Source organism: Schistosoma haematobium, chromosome 4, assembly GCF_000699445.3.
Source record: "Schistosoma haematobium chromosome 4, whole genome shotgun sequence".
Taxonomy (NCBI): Eukaryota; Metazoa; Platyhelminthes; class Trematoda; order Strigeidida; family Schistosomatidae; genus Schistosoma; species Schistosoma haematobium.
In genome coordinates this window covers 45,634,619-45,654,758 of record NC_067199.1, presented here as the reverse complement: position 1 = coordinate 45,654,758, position 20,140 = coordinate 45,634,619, and the positions used below count along the sequence as shown (strand labels likewise).

The window sequence follows — 20,140 nt, the reverse complement described above, 5'->3', positions numbered from 1 at the left end:
ACTGACTGACTGACTTTCTTTCTGTATTATATCCTTATATGTAATCTTTCTTTTATATATTACCATCATTGACTTAACTACTCCTATGAATCCGGTGTTCATTTTGCTGTGCTAATGAAGTATGGCAACTTGGATCAATGCATATATATGCCTAGTCCTACGTTGTAGCTGACTAATTCACTGACCGATTGTGTAGATTACTGATATGATGTTATCTAGAAGAAACAAAAATCAGAGCCTTATAATTCAACTATCCAATTCAAAGAATATAACTTCAATAAACGAATTAAAATTACAGCTTATCAATGATACATTTCATCTCATATTCTAAAACTATAAGAGAGCTGATTAGTAGAAAAACAAGTACAAACCTTGTTGAATACATTCCCAATTTGAACAATACAAAATGTAATTGTTTTTCTCACATAATCGTATCAAATTAGGTAGTAATTTCTGTCTATAGAGATATATATAAAGTAATAGAAAACAAACAACCGATATGTATATCACATTTAAAATGTAATATGCATACAAACAAAATTGTTTCTAGTTATGCAGAAATGAAAATTGCTACAATTCAGCATAAACTACTTATAAACGTGTAAGTAGTATCAGATGGGTTTTTGTGGAGATTGTAGTAATTTCAACGTTTAAGATCATGAGTCAGTTGAAGCTAGACCATCATGGAAAACCTGGAAGCACTGGACGGCCGTTCCGTCCTCTTGTAGGACTCCTCAGCAGTGCGCATCCACGACCTCGCCCCTGCGAGATTCGAACCCAGGATCTACTGGTTGCACGCACGAACACTTAACCACTAGACCACTGAGCTGGCCGGCATCCTATAGTGTTAATGTCTAACTTCAACTAATCCACGAAATTGAGCGACACATTCACTATTGTCCTCAGTGAGTTACTATCTCACAATAGACCCGGTTGAACTCCAGTGGTCGCTATTTCTCACTAGAACTGCAGGATATACCTCTTGAAGCCAGTCACTAGTGAGCATATGCTGATTAATATCAGATGAGTTTTTGTGGAGATTATAGTAATTTCAATGGTTAAGATCATGAGTCAGCTGAAGCTAGTAGTACATTACAATAAATTAACTTCAAAAATCTTGGGCCAGACAAAAACATAATTAAAGATACTGAATAGACGATTTAAATCAAAAACACACTGTTGACACATAGTAATGGTATGAATTTTTATTGTGAATTTATTTACATACTACTATTAGTAGACGAATAATTTCACAAAAAAACATCGCTTATTTATTTATTTAAACGCATAAACATTGGTACAAGAAGGCACTAAATAGATATGCGCCACATAAATCATTCGATTTGTATGAGGGGCTTGGATACTGTCCGGCTGCCCAACCCGAAGAAGGTGGTTTTCTTAGGAGGGTCACAACCGGAATTCTTTGACCTAAAGGTCTGATCCACATGGCAGGGCAGCAACGTCCCATGATGGTCGGTGACCAACAATAGGTTCATATGCCATTCGTTCCTTCAGGATCCAGAGGCCTATGTGCCCCATTGGTTTAGAATCAGAGTTTTCCAACCCCCGCAGATGGATCCTCCATATCCAGGGATTTGGTTAAAGCGCCGGACATTCGATTTTTGTCCTCTGAATTTTGTAAACAACACTTGTGGTGCGAGAAGGCATTGAGTAGGACATCCCTGTCAGTGGTTTTATGCACGTGGCCATTTGAGAGCATTTTGAGAGGGTGAGCTGACTCTCCTCACTCTCGGTCGAAACAGGGCATTTGAGAGCTAAATATGGAGCGCTCCAATGATGAATTTAGATTATGTAAACGCTATTTCCTAATATTTTACAGTAGGTTAAGATATAATACAAAACTTTCAGTTAGGATATTCTACTCACTACTTTTTCATCAAGAAAAATAATCATATACAATAAAGACTTACCCTTCAATAGGTAATTTATACAATGAACAACCCATTATAATTGTAGGTTGATCAGTTTTATATAAGATAGGTTCACATTCATTAACCCATATAACATGTGGAAATGATTTATTCATTAGAAGATATTCAGATATTTTATTCACATCATCATTATTACTGTTATTATTTGACATTAAAACATGACAAAATTGTTGTTCAAACCATTGTTGTATAGCTAAATGAAAACGTGTACGATTGAATGTTCGTAATTTCAAACATTTTACAGCACGATAATTGGAATATAAATGTACAATAGTACAACAAATAAAACAGAACCAAATACAACTGAAATAAAAGAGAGAGGGAGAGAAAATAATTAAGAAATCAGTGAAAACGATTTGAAGGTTAAAAAAAAACTTATAATTGAGCAAATGTAATCATTAAACATGTATGTAACTTTTTAAGCAAAAATGGATAGTGTCTAGTAGTGGAATCCAGTTTGATGCGCGTTTCTTTCTATTTGGGACTCGTCAGCTGGATGTACTTGCATCTCAGAGTTGATGTTCACTCTGGGATACGAACCCAGTACCGTTCACTTCAAATGCCATTGCATTATTCACTTAGCTAGTGAATCTTGACAGCCACCTGCTTGTGCAATGGAGTGAAACCATATTCTATTGGTGTTGTTTTACTTGTATCTTCCCATAGTTATTTAGGACTGCAATTGATCAGTCTCATATTGGGTTGTAATTTAAGGTTATATCGAGGGAATCCGCACATATGCCAATATGAGACTGATTAGTTGCAGTCTTAAATAACAATGGGAAGATACAAGTAAAACAACACCAAGTGCATTTATGTAAATTTGGAATTTCACAATTGTCTAGGAGTAGAATTATTAGTAAGACCTAGAATTTTTGGGCGACCTTTGAGCGACGCTAAAGTGATCTTGAGTGTGTTCACCTAATAATTAAGACAAAATGAGGGTTATAAATCAGTGTGAGGAATCGGAATTATGATTTACAGTTGGAGGTTAAAGGTTAGGAATTAAATTTAGGGTTTTCATCACGAACTGATATAATCTATAATGTCAAAACTCTAAATGGATGAGTGAGTTTCGCGCCAAAATCCGAGACCTGTTATCTTATACGTGATTGGTTCGTCCATAAATTATAGTCTCGCCGAATTATTCACAATAACGCTTAACATAATTATGTAATGCTAGATTCTTCTAAGTATCTACTGAATCCTATCATGGATTCTAACTCAATGATTGAGGTAGATGTTAAATCTCGGAATGAAGAGAACAAAGAGTCTTACTCAAAGAAAAGTGATTATTGCGTTAGAGTCCTTAAAAAGGGCTCAATACTAATTTTAATTTATCTTATGAGTTTGGTTGTGGAGCTTTCATCATTCTTCTAAACGACATCATCAACACAAACTTCAGGTAGAAGTGAAGTGTTCAAATTTCTCCACATATAGTTCACAGCTTATCCTGTACACCTCGATATTGATTGTCCACGTACATGCATGTTAGACAACTGCAAACACATATTCGACTAGAAAAATGTGGAGATATTAGATAGAGACAATTCTAAAAACACCAGAGAATTTGTAGAAGGTTGGTACTCAGGTCAATGAGCAATCAACAGGCACATTGAAATCGATCCAATTTATCAACCAATCAGGAAAATTATAGGCAAACATAGAAACAAAAATCAAACTAATGCGAGATACAACCAAAAGAAAAAATTAAACAATGACAAATTTAAGGTCACTAAGAACCAATCAACATCGAGGTGTACAGGACAAGCTATGAACTACACGTGCAGAAATCCGAACACTTCACTTCTACCTGAAGTTTGTGCTGATGATGTCGTTCAGAAGAATGATGAAAGCTCCACGACCAAACCATCCAGCTCAGAGAACAAAACTCCATCAAAAACTAAAGAAAATAGCTTTAAGTTATATTATTTAATTTCAGAATACATTTACGATTAAATAAAAATCGTATTGTATTGTTAGTTCATTTAAATGGAAGATTATGGACTGTTGGATTTTCACAATATGATACCCTACTCGTTAGATAAAAAAAAACTTGAATTGTTTTAGTCTGACGTATGTCATATGTATGAATTATTAAAATTTCACAATAGAATGTACCAGTTATTTAGTTGATATAATGACAGAATAAAAATATTTCCTATTTGACACAATATACTACTATTATACGATAGGTAACTGAGATTTTACTACCATAGACTAGATATTCAATCAATATGCTATACATAAACTTGGATCACAATATACAACAGACACATGCTTCTTGAAAAAAAATAAGGAAACAAGCAGTTTACACTTAATGAGTTCAGAGCAGAAATCGATAATAGGAAGGAAGTTACACCCCCAAATGCCCTGGTACGGTCGAGGGTGGGCAGAGTCAACCCTCCCTCTACAAATGCTCTCACATGGCCACGCGTATACAGTCACTGCCAAGGGAGTCCCAATCACTACATTCTCACAGCGAGGGTGTTGTTTACAAAATTGAGAGGATGAAAAGCGAATGTCTGGCGCGTTAACTGGGTTGGTGGATGTGGATGATCCACCTAGAGAATTTCGAAAACCCCGATTCCAAACAAATGGTCTATATGGGCTCCAGGATACTAAGGGAACAGGAGCGTATGAACCATGGTTTGGATACCCGGGGAGTATCACAGCCCACACACAAATCAACTTACTTGTATGGCGCATACCTATTTGATGCCTCGTTGTACCAATATTTATGTGTTCAAATAACTAAGGAAATTACACATTAAATATTCAGAAACTGGATGTCTATCTGTCCATGTTACGTGGTCAACCACTCCTAACATTCACTAGCTACACATCTTTAGAACTACTTGATTTTTGAGATATTGTTAGCTTGTGATGAAAAATTCGGTCTTATTACCATCTGATTTTATTGCTATTAAATTATCACGATTTAAAATAAATGGATAACCTGTTTCATAGTATTACATTATGGAGTAACTTAGGTTCTGGCGAGGAGCTGTAGTCAGTCAAGTTTAGTCATGTCGGAGCTCAGACAAATATCATCAATACTAACAAGTGCTACACAGAATTTTAAAAATTGAACACCCATAAATTTATGTCTATATGTAGATATTAATATTAAATAAACAGATGATAGAAGTAAATTTATAATATCACTTACAATTGATTACCGGTCACCATATATAACAAAATAAAGTTAAGTAACCATGCCAACAAATTAGATAAGGTTTCCTATATGAATAAAAAGTAAATAATCTTAACAAAATAAGCTTTTGTCTATGTGATATTACATAAAAGAATTGAACTGATCTGTAAATATATTCACGACTCATGATCTCAACTATTAATATTACTATAATATCCACAAAACCTCTCTCCGATTATAATCAACATATGCTCACTAGTGACTGGCTTCAAGAGGTATTTCCTGGAGTTCTAGTGAGAAACAGTGATTAGTAGAGTTCAATCGGGTCTATTATGAGATAGTAACTCACTGAACACAATGATGAATATGTCGCTCAATTTCGTGGATTAGTTGAAGTTAGACATTAACACAGTAGTTGGATGCCGACCAGCTCAGTGGTCTAGAGGTTAAGCATTCGCGCGTGAGACCGATAGGTTCTGTGTTCGAATCTCGCCAGGCGAGATCGTGGACTCGCACTGTTAAGGAGTCCCGCAATAGGACGAAACAGCCGTCCATTGCTTTCAGGTTTTCCATGATAGTCTAACTTCAATTGACTCATGATCTCAACCATTGAAATTACTATAATATCCACAAAAATCCCTCTGATATTCATGTATGTGAAATATATATTGAAAAGATTATAACATATGCGAATCAATAAAGTTTAACCACCAGTCATTAATGAACCTAGACATTGGTATAAATATGCATTAGCCCAATTTCCTATACCGTATTAACACAATAAGATGTAATTAACAAAATGTATAACAAGCAAGTCGAAACAATAGCAGTCTCAGTGATTGATTATATGACTTAAAAAGAGGAAATAAAAAGAAGGTTATTAATAAGATAGTCAGTGAATAAAACCATTCTATTCTAACCCGAAATCTACAACCACTAATTGATCATAGCTATGATGTAGACTGTAACCAGGAAGTTTGAATTCATCATGGCTCATTTAGTAATTTGATGGACTTATGTTTGGGTGCTCTTAGTTTTCGTCCAACTTATTCCTATTCCATTTGAGACTGAGCATCAGTATTTGAAGTGGCCGAGCATACATAATACATGTCACAGAAACTTTAGTCGATGAAGATTTACAGTCCTATCAACTGATTTTCTTTATTTGCCTAAAACCTTACATCTAGCCTCGGTATTGTTGTCAGGCTTGAAATTACATTAATTAATTATGGTGACTGAAATTAATTAAATTTACACCGAAAATGATTTATGAGTAATGTGACTGATGTTGGTTAATTCTTAATGTTGATCAGATTCTAATGATGAAAAGCTCAATTGAAACATTTATCTTTTCATACTACTGAATGGTACAGATTTTGAGTATTTTTGGAAAGGGCATCAATTCTCTCAAGACCGTTGATAAACACCTTAATGATGAATGCTAACTAACATGAAGATTTATTGAAGATCACATTGAGTACACAGACATGATCATTGAATAATTCAATAGTCTTTAAATATTGCGGAAGAAAAACAGTCGTTTACTAATCTCAAAGTGAATTGATACGAAATATTCTATACCATATACTACTATGATAAAGTAGCTACAATGAATGCATACAATTACCTGTTATATCCGAGTGGAGATTAAGTTACAGGTAACTTCCGAGGACTATTCATGGACTAATATTCTTATTGTATAACTACTCAACAATTACACTATGTATATTTATATCCCTCTTATGACAAGCTTTATTTTGGCCTATAATTTATTATTGTACGATTTACGGTTCTTATGTTCAGTTTATTAACTACTGCCTCCCACATTCACAGCCACTTTTTGGGCTTATTTGTGTACAAATATTATTTCCTATTTTATGGTACGTTGCGGTCTGTGTGATTGATATATAAACTAAGTATGCCTGAAATAAACGATCTGCTCTGATTCGGAAGCTGGTATCTTGTTCTGGACTCAAGTGGAAGGGCTCGTAGGACATAGGACCAATAAGGACACTAAACTGCCCACACCGGTTGAACGTCATTGGTTGGCCTAGTGTGAAGATTCGTATAAGTCGTATTCGGATTGGTAGATAAGTTGTGTGATCGAAAAGTCAGACATCCAAGGTCATAACAATTGGCGATCGGGATTTTGGCAAAAACAAAATAATTGGGAGACGCAATGTCATAACATTACCATTTACATTGACACAAATCTTATGATTCAGATAGAAAAAAAACAAAAACAAGACCGATGGATGAAGTTATTTGTAACCATAGCAGCAAGAGTATGAAAACATGACATTTCAAACTATGCTTCTTTTTTTGTTACCCTATAATACACTACTGATTAAATCAATTGTGAACTTCATATTAAACTAATCCATAAAGAACCAATTTAAACAAACACTATTGATTTGGGTGGTATTCAAGTGAGTATCACTTGAACTACTGCACATAAGTAATTAGTTTAATACTTATAACTAAAGCTTCAAATAAGCTAATTAACCAACACCTTAGTCAAAACAACATTTACTCAAGTCTTATGTAATACAAAAATAAGATCATAAAATTATAATGATTGATGGTTAAGAATTGACCAATATCGTGTTTGTCACTTGAACTAGTGGATACATTCTAACTTGATCAACAGAATTCGATTACTATAACAGGACTAAACAAATATGAAGTTGGTCAGTTCTTAGTGATTAATTAATATTTCAGTTGGCACGAATAGATCACTGGTAATACATTAGATAGCGATAATACATGGTGTAGGTTTAAATTACACAGCGTATTAATTCTCTATAAAAACTGTAGGTACCCCATGTTGATAGGTGTCAACAAATCTCAACCATAAATTTCACGAATCCTCATTAATGCTTCTGAACATGAAGAAGCATTAATGCTACCAATTAGTGATAATAAAAATGTAGAGCACATATTGCATTATTTAGTCGCTGAATAAATGGTAAGACTAAAAGTATACCACCAACTCTCAGTGATTATGAGGGTGGGTGGGAATCATTGAGGCGTCCTATGTCAGGACTAAACCATGGTTCAGTGCTCCCAGTGGTTTTCAGTGGTGGTCTAACATCGATTGGTTCATGATCTCAATGAAACTCAACAATCTCTACAACCCTATATTAATAATATGACATTAAGCAAGAATGATCTAACGGATACATATATAGAGATCCTGATCTGTCTAGACATTTATACTCAACAAAAATCTTTATTATTAAAAAAACATTCGCTTGAATGTTTAGTATGAATAAACGATATAATATTCTAACCAAAATGCAGTTTTCTACTCACACTACATTAATTCTACTTTTAAATCCCGAAGTAAACTTTCCCCCTTATACATTCAAGGTGTTTTATGCATTTTATTAGCGTATCTACGAAAAAATGTATCTCATTAAATGAATGCTCATTGAATGGTATTACTTAATGGGTCTTGGGCAATATGAACTAAAAGTATGAGGAGTTGGTCTGAAAAATACAATGTATTAAAGCTGTGCATTTCCAACAATCTGATTATACATGTACTTGTCAAGGAATTTTATATGAAAACTTATAAAGATCAACTAAATGACAGCTCCGATAAACATTAAATAATGATTATTAATTGAGAACGAAAAAAAAGAATGGGGTGTGATGCGATCGTCTAGGCCTATGTAGAATTATGGGCTTGACATTTCAGTTACAATAAATTAGCAGCGTAGTATGTTATCACTATGGCTACTTCTAGTGTCTGTCTGAAAGTTATGCTGTTTGACTTTCCTCTAAATGGTAAAGAGAACAACTGAATTACATCGATTTATAAAGTTCAGCGGGTAACCGTTTAATATCACTGTTTCAGTCGGGAGTTTTGAGTCCTCTTCAAACACATCTGTAATGCATATTCGTTGTGTTCTGTCGACAACTTACTTTACCAAGCCTTGTTTGTGCTACAGAGGACAAAAACTGTAGGTAAATACTGCAAAGTTCAGGTCACCTTCCTATAAACTGACTGCTTTATAGTACCATCTTTCCCTTGGCTCAAAAGTGTGTCCAGAAAGGGTAATTGGTCATTATTTTCTTCCTCAAAAGTACGATATAATTCTGTGGAAAGTTGGATGTATGTAATAACTGAGAAGTATCGAACTCTATCATATACGACCAGTATTTCGTCGATGCGTCACCTTAACAGAGTCATCTCGCTGATAAGCGACGAACAAAATTACAAAGTATCTTATTAAAATATGAAAACCATACACTGATTACTCCATTTGCAGATTTCCATCATTTGTCCTTTACATTTCGCATGATTCTTCAAATTCACAACTCCTTTCTATTCTCATTGACTTGATCTTCTTAATTTTCTGCTGCCAGGTTTTCCACTTCCGATTGGTGTTACATACTACTTATGTCCGTCGACATAAGTAGCATACACCACAATACAATTATCACTTTTTGTTTATTGTTACTTTTTATGGAATTGATGTTTATATGTTTCCGTATAAAATGCCTTGAAAAGTACAGATGTAACTAGATGGTTGGAAATGTACAGCTTGTGTATATTACACTTTTCAGATTAACTCTATCATCTAATTGTTTTATCAAAGCGACTAATTGCTTTGAATGAAAAGTAGTTATATTAATCTTAACTAGTTCAATAGTACAATTCATAGAGTTGTAAGTAAAATAAAACTATATGGAAAGTATAAAACTAACCTGACTACCATCTTTAGCTGATACATCAGCTAAATTATTATTGGTCGCTTGATGTTGAACAATAGCTGCACGTGTTGCACTACCAGCGACACCAACTAAAGACTTTTTTGAAAGAAATGAAGTATATGTACGTTTGGCATAGTAGGTATGTAAAGATAATTTAATTTGATAGTTTATATTCTCGAATTAATTTAAAATGTGAACTATTGAATACCTAGTGCAAGACCCCTTTACAAACTTCAACATACAGTCTGGCCATGAATCAGATATTGGGGTCATTAAGATTTAAGCCAAGAGCGTCGACTTCATACTGCTGAACAATCATCCACAGTTAATACAAGCTATCTTTAAAATATGTGTCTGGTTAAGTAATTCAGAAAAATAATGAAAAAATTACAAGTATGAACGATGCTATACATATATACATCTAATATACCCATACAAGTGTTTTGACTCTCAACCTACAATGTGGGATACAGTGAACCATAAACTGATTTCCAATTAAGTTAAATACTTTTATATAAACTAAGAATTTTCAACGAAATGATCATTTTCATGATAAATCGATTTGTGATGAATAATCCCTGTATGGAGCTGAAAATCGGAGAACTACAAAAACAATCATCCAGAAGATATAATTGTTTATTAATAGTTGCCTATGCAAAATACTTAGGATTTGTTGACCAGACACTATCAGTAACAACCTACTGTGAGAGAGAACAAACCAGATCTCAGCGGAGAAAGAAATCAGGAAGAAGCGCTGGAAGTGGATAAGACACACATTGAGGAAAGCACCCAACTGTGTCATAATGCAAGTCCTCATATGGAATCCTGAAGGTCAAAGGGAAAGAGGAAAACCAAAGAGCACATTACGTCGAGAAATGGAGACAGACATGAGAAAAATGAACAAAAATTGGACAGAACTGGAAAGGAAGGTTCAGGACAGATTGGGTTGGAGAATGCTGGTTGGCGGCCTATGCTCCATTGGGAGTAACGGGCGCAAGTGAGCAAGTAATCCCTGGAAACTGAAAGGAGATAAGATTGACAGTGTTATAGTAGTAATGTTACAAAAGATGAATTTGAAATCATGACCTTTATGATTTGTTGGAGATATATAGTACTGAACGTAATAGGATGAATTTAGATTATCCTTAACTTCATTACAAATAAATATAGATATAATTCGAATAATTTTATGGAATCACATAAGCTACTCAGTCAGTCAGTCAGTAACAACGTAGAACTTTGTACGTACGTACATCAGTTCGAGTTGCCACACCACATTAGCACAGAGATGCACTTGTCGATTCAAATCCCGTAGTGGTAGAGGTAATAAGAGTATAAGCAGTAATCGGGAAGATTAGGGTTTGGAGATGTTATTTAAAGAGTATAATCCAGTGAAAGAAATTTGGAAAGAGGAAAAAAAAGGGACATGAAGAATTCAGAAGATTAGAATTTGGGAGAACACAGAGAGTGGATGCACCTGCGCCATTGCAAACGATTTTGAGCCATGTCATTCAGGGTCTCACAGGATACAAAGTGATTTAAAACAAGAAAGATGCTGATGTATAGTAATATACACAGATAAACTGAAGGATCCGACCAAGTCAAGAAAACATATTCATGATCAGATATTACTGGATAGATATTTCGTTTGAGTTTGAGATTCAATAACAGTGTGAACTGATGGACGTACAAAAGACCCAAGTGTGCATTAATTAGTAACTGAGTAATAACATATGTCATGTTCGCCTAGTCCTTAGTATTGGTCGAATTCTAAAATATTGATTACTGCTCAGTGAGCAGTCAGTGTAAGTTTCTCAACGCGACAGGCCGATCGATGCCCGTATAGCTCAGTGAAATTGGACAAAACAGGTCCTTCAGTTGGTGTTGGTTCAACTTTATAATATTAGTACAAAAAACCTATATCAGATATTGGTGAAAAGATATTTCACCGATGACCTTGAGCGAGCCATGGGGCAGGCTCGAGAAAGTACAGTTAATCTTCAGTCAACCAGAATCCAAGTGATATGAACAATTAATTGGAAACATAAAAACTCAAAAAATTCAGCGTTAGGAATTTGAGTCTTGACTTGAATTTGGGGGTTGACCATTTGGAGTCAGGAGTAATAGTTAGGAATAAAATGTGGGCTGAACGCGGTATTTTTGAAGTTCCATATGAACATGGACTAATAATAACTTCACATTTTTACTGTTTACTGAAAGAATTGGTGGTAGATAGTGATTGAGTAACAGTATACACTTCAGGCGAACCAATCAGATTTAAGATAACGGTTATTTGATTTTTGCGCGGAATTCAAAACGCGATTATGGGTAGCTTGTGTTTAGTGAAAACCAGGAAACACTGAACGGCTGTTTTGTCGTACTGTGATGCTCTATAGGAACGCATATTCACGAATTCACTGAGGGTTGGAATAAGGAGCTTTAGGCCACTTTCTGAGCTCTTAACATTGGCATTTGATAAATTACACTTCTGACTTCAATCAACCCACGGGCTTAAAAAGGACTAACTTCGAGCGGTTACTTCTCGGTTTCTGGTGAAAATATGTAAGCAGAGAATATTAGTCATTTCAGCATTCAGACAAGCGCCACTAACAGAAACATATTTGTTTATTAATTTAAACATAAACATTGGTACAAGGAGGCACCAGATATATGTGCACCACACTTCATCATTTGATTTGTGTGAGGGCTTAAATACTGCCTGGGCGCCCAAACCGAAGTAAGTCGAAACGGATGACGGTAGTAGAATATCACAAATTCAATGGAGCTGGAAATGAAAATCATTGGGTAAAAACTCAGTAGTCTGAATGTGAAGGAGTCACAGCGAGGCCTGAAGGTGATGGGGTTGATACCTAGTGGGGCTAAGGGAGTGTAAAGACGAACTCCATACCAAAACGAAACCAGTAACTTTTGATTTTAAATGGTTCTCTAAGGTGAACCCGTAGTGTAATACCGAAACATTTAACAATATCCACAACATCCGATAATAATAAATGGAACCATCGAAATTCATAGTGCGACCCAAAAATAAAAATAAGGTCTAACCCTCTATGAACTATTCAAAGAACAGAAAACTTAGCAGCAAAAGGATAGGGTAGACAATAGAATACATCCAAACCAATATTAATAAATACGAATTACCTTAAGTACATTAGCAAGACAAAGTAACGGTGTGAACATATCATTGAATAGTGGAGAAATTAGTTCAAGGAATAAAGCACAATCGTTTAAGATATCAGCAACAAATCTATAGAAAAGTAAAGGAAAAAATGAATAACTAAGAATGATAACTACTTCAAGACACATACTGATGAATAATAAAAAGTAGAGTTAACATTGACCATTTTTCTCAAATAACCAATCTTTGATTGACAAACACTAAATATATAACAGATATATTTCACTGTTAGATGTTATACTAGAGGACTTTAAAACAGTTTGGTAGTTTGACGTAACTAAGTTACCTAGCATTTAAGCATTGTTCTGTGTGAATGCTGGTGATACGATGCAGTTGCTTAAACTAAATGATACGATCAATGTTAGACCACCATTGAAAATGTGGGAATACTGGACGGCCGTTTAGTCCCAATACAGGACTCCTCGACGATGCCCACTCACAATCCCGTACGTGGGACTCGGACACAGAGCCTTCAGACTTGATCGTGAACGCTAAACCTCCAAACCATTGAGTCGACATTCAACGGTGTTAATGTTTAACTTCAATCAACTCACGATATTACACCACTAGCTCCAACTATCATCGATGAGCAACTGTCGCATAACAGATATCGTCGAACTCTACTAATCACGGTTTCTCACTAGAACTCCGAGAATTACCTCTTGAATCTAGTCACTAGTGAGTACATGAGTGAGTTAAATATCAAATAATGTTCATAACATAACTGCTTACCTCCAAAATTTGCAATCACAGTCTAATTTAATTCTACAAGATAATAGGTAGTATCATATAGTTAATTTTAAGAAATCAATCGATCACTACCCATGATAACCAGCAAATATAATTCTTCCAATCATACCTGAACCATCTAGAAAATCAAAAATGAACAATAATGATAATATCATTGATAAACTTCACAATTCACAATACATTTTAACTAAGTATAATCATTCTTTCTTTTAACTTGTATAGTTGACGATTACCCGGACCAAACAACTAAGAGTTTTAATGAAACTCAGAGAAAATTCATAGAATGTTGAAGTTCTTTTGTAGATAACCTATTAACAAAAACATCTCTTTTCAAGAAGACCAACAATTCAAATGATGACTGTAATGACTGCAAAAATGATGGAAAAGTATGACAAACGCTAATCTTGTGTTTTAATAAAAACATCAAACATATTCGATCATATGTAAGTTTTGATTGCCGATTTACTGTTCAGACTATTGCTGATAAACTGAATTCAGCAAAACTGTCTGGGTATACGATTATAGCCAAGCATTTCAGTTCTGGGTTTGAGTCCCAGAATGAGCATCAACTCTGAGATGTAGGTACATCCAGCTGATGAGTCCCAAATAGGAGGAAACGATCATCAAACTGGACTCAACTGCTAGCCACTATCCATCTTTGCTTATAAAGCTTGTGACTTCAAACAATATCGAGGCAGTCCGCACAGGATGCACATATGTCAACACTAGACTGATCAATTGCAGTCCAAAATAACAATGGGAATATACAAGTAAACGACACCAAGTGAATATATATAATTGAATTCAAAAATCAGATATCATCCTCTAGAAATCGCAAATAGGAAATTTCTACCTCAGTTCTAACAGCTAAAGTTATTCTTCATTGTATACGACACAGTACAATGTTCACTTGATGACTGCATTTATCACCGTTCTACTTAGGGAGAACACATACATATATTCACAACTCAGGCAGTCAGTTACAACAAAGGACCAGGCACATACATGCATCGGTCCAAGTTGCCATACCACATTAGCACAACAAGATGAACACCAGATTCATAGGAGTAGTTAAGTCAATAGTGGTAATATATAAAAGAAAGATTGCAATAAGGATATAGTACAGGAAGAAAGAATTAGTTAGTAGAAAGAAAGATATGAAGCGATTTTAATCTCATAGTTTAAGGGAAAACAGACAATATACACACCCACGCCATTGTGATCGATTCTGAACCATGTCACCAAGAGTCTCCAACCATTGGTTATGATAGTCACGCGGATCCCGACCAAGTAGTCTGCATCTACCAACATAGCTCAGACCAGAATTTAGTGACTTCAAGCACTGATGCCACGTTTTGGTTTGGCCGTCCCGAACTTCCAACCATTCCCAACAATAGTCAACATTGCGTGTCGGTGTTCAGGCATACGAAACACGTGGCCCAACCATTTCAGTCGACGAAGATACACAACCTCATCAGCTGATTTGCCATCATTCCCTAATTCTCTGCGTCTAACCTCACTATTACTTACCCGGTGATCCCAGCAGATGCGAGCAATATTTATAAGGCATCTGTGGTCAAATACTAGTAACTCACGAGTATCTTCTACTCTTAACGGCCTTGTTTTGCAGCCGTAAATTAAAACAGAAAGAACTGCCGCGCAGTATACTCGTCCCTTAAATGATAGACGGATATCTCGCCTTCGCCATAGGTGACGTAAGTTGGCAAAAGCCAAACGAGCTTTTCGAATCCGTGCTGAGATTTCGTCAGGTACCAACCCATTTGGGTTGATCAGACTACGGTCGGGGTGTACACTGATACTTTTTCACAATTTCACTGACAAGCTTCAGTTTGTATTGTTCACAGAGTTTTATTAAGAAATTGAAAGTTACAAAGTTACACAACAAAACCACCAATAAAAAAATTAAAATGTTATAAAATATTTTAAAATAATCAAATGAACAACACCTTTAAACATCCACGTTAAACTAGCACTTAATATGGTAGCTGATGAGTTCCCAACACCTACACCGATTAAAACTGCTTGTGATGCAAGAGCACCAGTGATACTGCTGGCAAATGCCTGTATAAAATAAAGAAGGAAGTCATATTAACGATAGAGAATATAGACAGTATTCATGACGGATTTATCTTAGCTGGGATAATCATTAAAAACTAAGAAGCACTGGATAGATGTGTCATCTTAGTATGGAATTATTTGACAGTATACACCTACGACTTTACTTGAAATCGAACTTAGGATATGCGGGTATTGAAGTGCACCTTTAACAATTAGAATCACTGGGTAAAATGGTAAGATCTCAGCTTCAGTCAGTTCGCGATATACAGCGGCGATGTTTTAACCTTGGATATTTTCTATGTCGTCTTTGACTGTGAAGCTGGGTGACACAGAATCGAATCCGTCAGGTAGCATCAGTTCCCTCAAGATTACAGGTACACGTTGCTGACAAATGCCAAGTAGCACGAAACCTAGGTTCAGAGCTTCCTGTCGAATACCTCCAACCACCATCTGATGACGTTATTGCTTAGAAATAAACCTTAATACTTTATACAGTGCATAACCGATAAAAATGCAACGCAGCCACCGTGAATGAAAACATTTACTTCAGTATAATCTTTATTATACACGACAACATCCGAATCACCATTCAGAAGAAACGTCTTTTGTGTCTTGCTGCTACTTATTCATCAACAACTGAATTATGTATTTGGCTTGCAGCCATACTATTTATGTGAGGGCTATTAAAACTACCGGATTACAGGAACACCTTGCTAACCAGTGCCAACTAGGGAGAAATCTATGTCTAGAGTATCATGTTGACTATCCACCTACAACCACCTAACACCGAACGCCACACCAACTCAAGTTTTGGCATACAGATCGTATCAATAACCCCAAAACGAACGTAGTTCAAAGCCAAGTATGTAAATATATACTTTGTAAACGAGTTAAAGACTCGTATTAGTTGAAGAAGTATTCAAATCCACGATCCAATAGTACTTCTTGAAAGCCGAGTACGTATCCTAGAGAGGTGTTTTGGACTCAAAGAACCCAATTATCATAACGGTACACTAACTAATGAAACGTTAGCAATGAAAAAAATCACCTACCTGTATAGTGTCCCAAATTTGATATTCTAAATAATCATTGCTAACACTAGATGGATATCCAACAGGAAGAAAAAACTTCTAAAATATGTTTTATGAAATTTTTCATTTGATAAACCTTAAAAGTCACCCATGATAAGTGTAGATCAAATAATGAGCTAATTGATCGACTTTGACTTTTCTCCAATGTAAATACACGAGAAACTTCATCACCGTATGATTCAACAAACATTTTTGAAGTCATTGGACAATTATAAACAAGTAACTATCACGTTGTTGTTAATTATCGGAAAAAGCCTCTCAATAAGATTTATTTATAACTCAAATTGAATATTGTGGAAAACACTAGTCTAAAGAAAGAATATAAAATGAAGTTTTTTCGTGACTACACTAGGACTCGTGTTGTTTTTATTCTTGACAGTGCATTAAAAATTATGTATGTATACATTGGGGTACGATCTTAAGTAGTTACACATTAGAAACGTTTCACAAGCAATAATTCTCTTGAGGCGTTAGGCACTAATTGGATTGATTTAATTGATCAATTACCCTCATATTACACATGATTCAATACTAAATACACTGATTTTTAAAGTAATTTCTGAAATACACTATTGAGTTAGACATCTGGTGAAATAAAGTCATCAATTCTTTTACACAGAAGCATTGAAGTTAGAGTATTCAAATTTGTGCGTCTTTACATTTTTCACTATCTTGAGTGAACATGGAACAGCAGCAAAGTTATTTGCCCGCATGCTCTATCCTGATAAATCTTTGTTAGTGTTGCTTACATCTACATGTGGCCCACTAAGTTGGAACAGAGGTTTCTGGCTAGCCAAAATGATAGACTTAAAGACAATGAGGAGTTTCATAAGTCTCTCTCACTCGGAAAATTCCTCAGTCACAGATGCAGGAATCAAAGTGCTATTACTCAAGGCTTAGTAGATATATACTCACCTGCTCAATATATATAAAATTCCCTTATTTTACCTGAGATTATCTTTTATTTATCGGAGTAGTCATCAACAAAGTGTACGCACAAGTGCTAGAACTTCGACTATAGCTCGAGTTTCTCTTATTCTAGTATGTAATATTTTCGTGAGAAGTTAATGTAGATCTTTTATTTTAATACCGTTTGCTTTTTAGTGCCAAGGTAATATTCTTGGTTTCGAGTATCGACCAACGTAGGTAGTTTAGTCAATCACCTGCACTAATCCCATTAAATCAGACTTATTTGAAGGCTAGTATATCTCCATTATAAATAAATGTGTCTGTTCAATGGCATTGGGTTTGATGGAACCAGGAAATACCTTTTTATAAAGAAGCCAACTAGTAAGTTGTATTATGAAGTACCTTAAAAGTAGAATACTATTAGATGTAGTACACAAGTTTGAAATAAATTTATTGACTGATCGTAAAAAAAACAAACAACTACATGTAAAAACAAATGGAAACCGAACGGAGGTGATAAACAATAAAGGGAGATGTAGAAAGATACTAATAATAATAGATAAATCGCGAGAAATGCGGCAAGACTAGTACGCGAAAAAGCCTCGGTCACCATCAAATCATGTAGGTAACAGCCATTCAAAGCAATAAATGTTAACCTCAGATATTGACATGGTTGTTAAGCCTTATCTTGAAAATTTCTACAGAAGAGGCTGAAATTACATCGTTCAGAAGAGCGTTACTAATAGGGTTGACCAGTAGCCTAGACTGTGTTTGCTCTTTGATGCGTGATTCACAAGAGGTTGCATCAAAAAGTGAATGGCGAGGCCCAAGTAAAATGTCTTAATCAGGGTCACATGGAGTGCTCACTATAAACTGAATACTCATAATACATTGTTGTATACCATTTTTAATTGGCCTCAATTACACTGTTTCCCATTGCAGATAATAATTAAAAATATATAAGATAAAAAAACGACAGTTAAAATACATCTTTTGACTTTGCCTTAAGCACTCGAACTTTAAAGGCAATCGAAAACTCCTACGCAGTCATGATTTTGTTTAGGCTCTTAACGACCTTGAAAAAGTATTATACTCTGAGATCACTAAAACGCAGTAATTGAATTCTATCACCACCAGTTCAGTAACTTACTTTAAATAAGAGGCTTAAAGCTATCAAGACATGAAACCGTTCGGTGGTCTCATACTTTCCTACCTGACTTAATCATTTTCTTTGTCAGCATCCTCTGGATGTTTTACGTTGCAGAAATTTATGATGTCAAATTCATCTTGTCGTATATAAAGCTGACTATGATAAGAAGGGTCGGAGTTGGCAGTCGTCGCTTCTAATAACTAAGCAATCAGTACGATAAGATTTAAAATTCTCATTTGAGTTTTTGTGGAAAAATACTCCCTTGAACTGGTTACAGAGAAGCTTTTGTTATTCGGCAAACAAGTGACATTTACGTTTCTTAAAAGCCTTAAGAAGTCGATATTTTGTGCACATCCAAGCATTTGTTGTGTTTTTATATATTTGCAATATCGCGATGAGAAGTTTAAATTTCTGACGTCTCGCGACTTATCATGAGCCTCTCTTTCAGAGGACAGGATTTCTTGTTTATTGTAACCTTTGAATACCGTTCGTTTACTTGCATGTCAGTAAATTCAGCATTATGAAAAAACCTAAGACTCGTATTTACTTGTGGTCGAATTGATTCAATACGTTCCTGACAAACCAACTTTGGTAGGATTTGTAATACTATGTGACTAAAACTATTTAACTGTTCAGTGAACATTCATGACTGATACTGACTTTGATGATTCTAACAGGTGAAGAGACTCATTGAGATATCCTATTCGTCAGAAAATTCATGTTTCCTGACTAGTGACTGTGTAAAACATTAACAGGTTATATCCAATTGTTCATCGCTCGGTTCTGTTGCGTTGTGTAGTCCAGAAGTCTATTCAAGGTTATTAAAATTCCGGGGTTACTGAAGTATAACTGAACATGAATATGCCACAGGTATTCGGGGTTTTACAACGCTTTAACCAGTGACACCTAATATGAATCGTACCCACCAAGTGAAATCAAAATACAGAAGCGAGGAGGTTCGAAGATATATTTGATAGGCTACTAATATATCGAGGGTCGACTGATCTAGGCTGTCTAGCGATTGCAGGAGATGTTGAGCACGGCGTTCCCACTAGTGATCTGGTGCGGATGCATGACCGAGCGCCTCCAGCTATGTGAGTCCCTTAAAAATAATGTGGTCAGCATCCAGTGTCG

General features: G+C 35.3%; 1 protein-coding gene across 2 annotated transcripts in view; it reads right to left on the bottom strand.

The window, feature by feature from the left end:
* Positions 1–18,931, bottom strand: part of RUSF1 (RUS member 1) — a 35,398-nt gene extending 16,467 nt beyond the window's left edge. The window contains exons 1-11 of one of the 2 annotated variants that reach the window (XM_035730178.2): positions 18,845–18,931; positions 17,024–17,255; positions 16,909–16,986; positions 15,745–15,859; positions 13,850–13,895; positions 13,760–13,792; positions 12,991–13,096; positions 9,826–9,927; positions 5,125–5,195; positions 1,932–2,255; positions 372–457 (exon numbers count right to left, since the gene is read on the bottom strand). In XM_035730178.2, coding sequence (XP_035587942.2) covers positions 372–457; positions 1,932–2,255; positions 5,125–5,195; positions 9,826–9,927; positions 12,991–13,096; positions 13,760–13,792; positions 13,850–13,895; positions 15,745–15,859; positions 16,909–16,986; positions 17,024–17,149 — 1,087 coding nt within the window. In that variant the 5' untranslated portion in view covers positions 17,150–17,255; positions 18,845–18,931. Of the gene's footprint in view, positions 1–371; positions 458–1,931; positions 2,256–5,124; positions 5,196–9,825; positions 9,928–10,533; positions 10,851–12,990; positions 13,097–13,759; positions 13,896–15,744; positions 16,874–16,908; positions 16,987–17,023 lie in introns of both variants that reach the window. The other variant, XM_051216550.1, reaches the window with a different exon arrangement.
* Between the last annotated feature and the right edge of the window lie 1,209 nt (positions 18,932–20,140).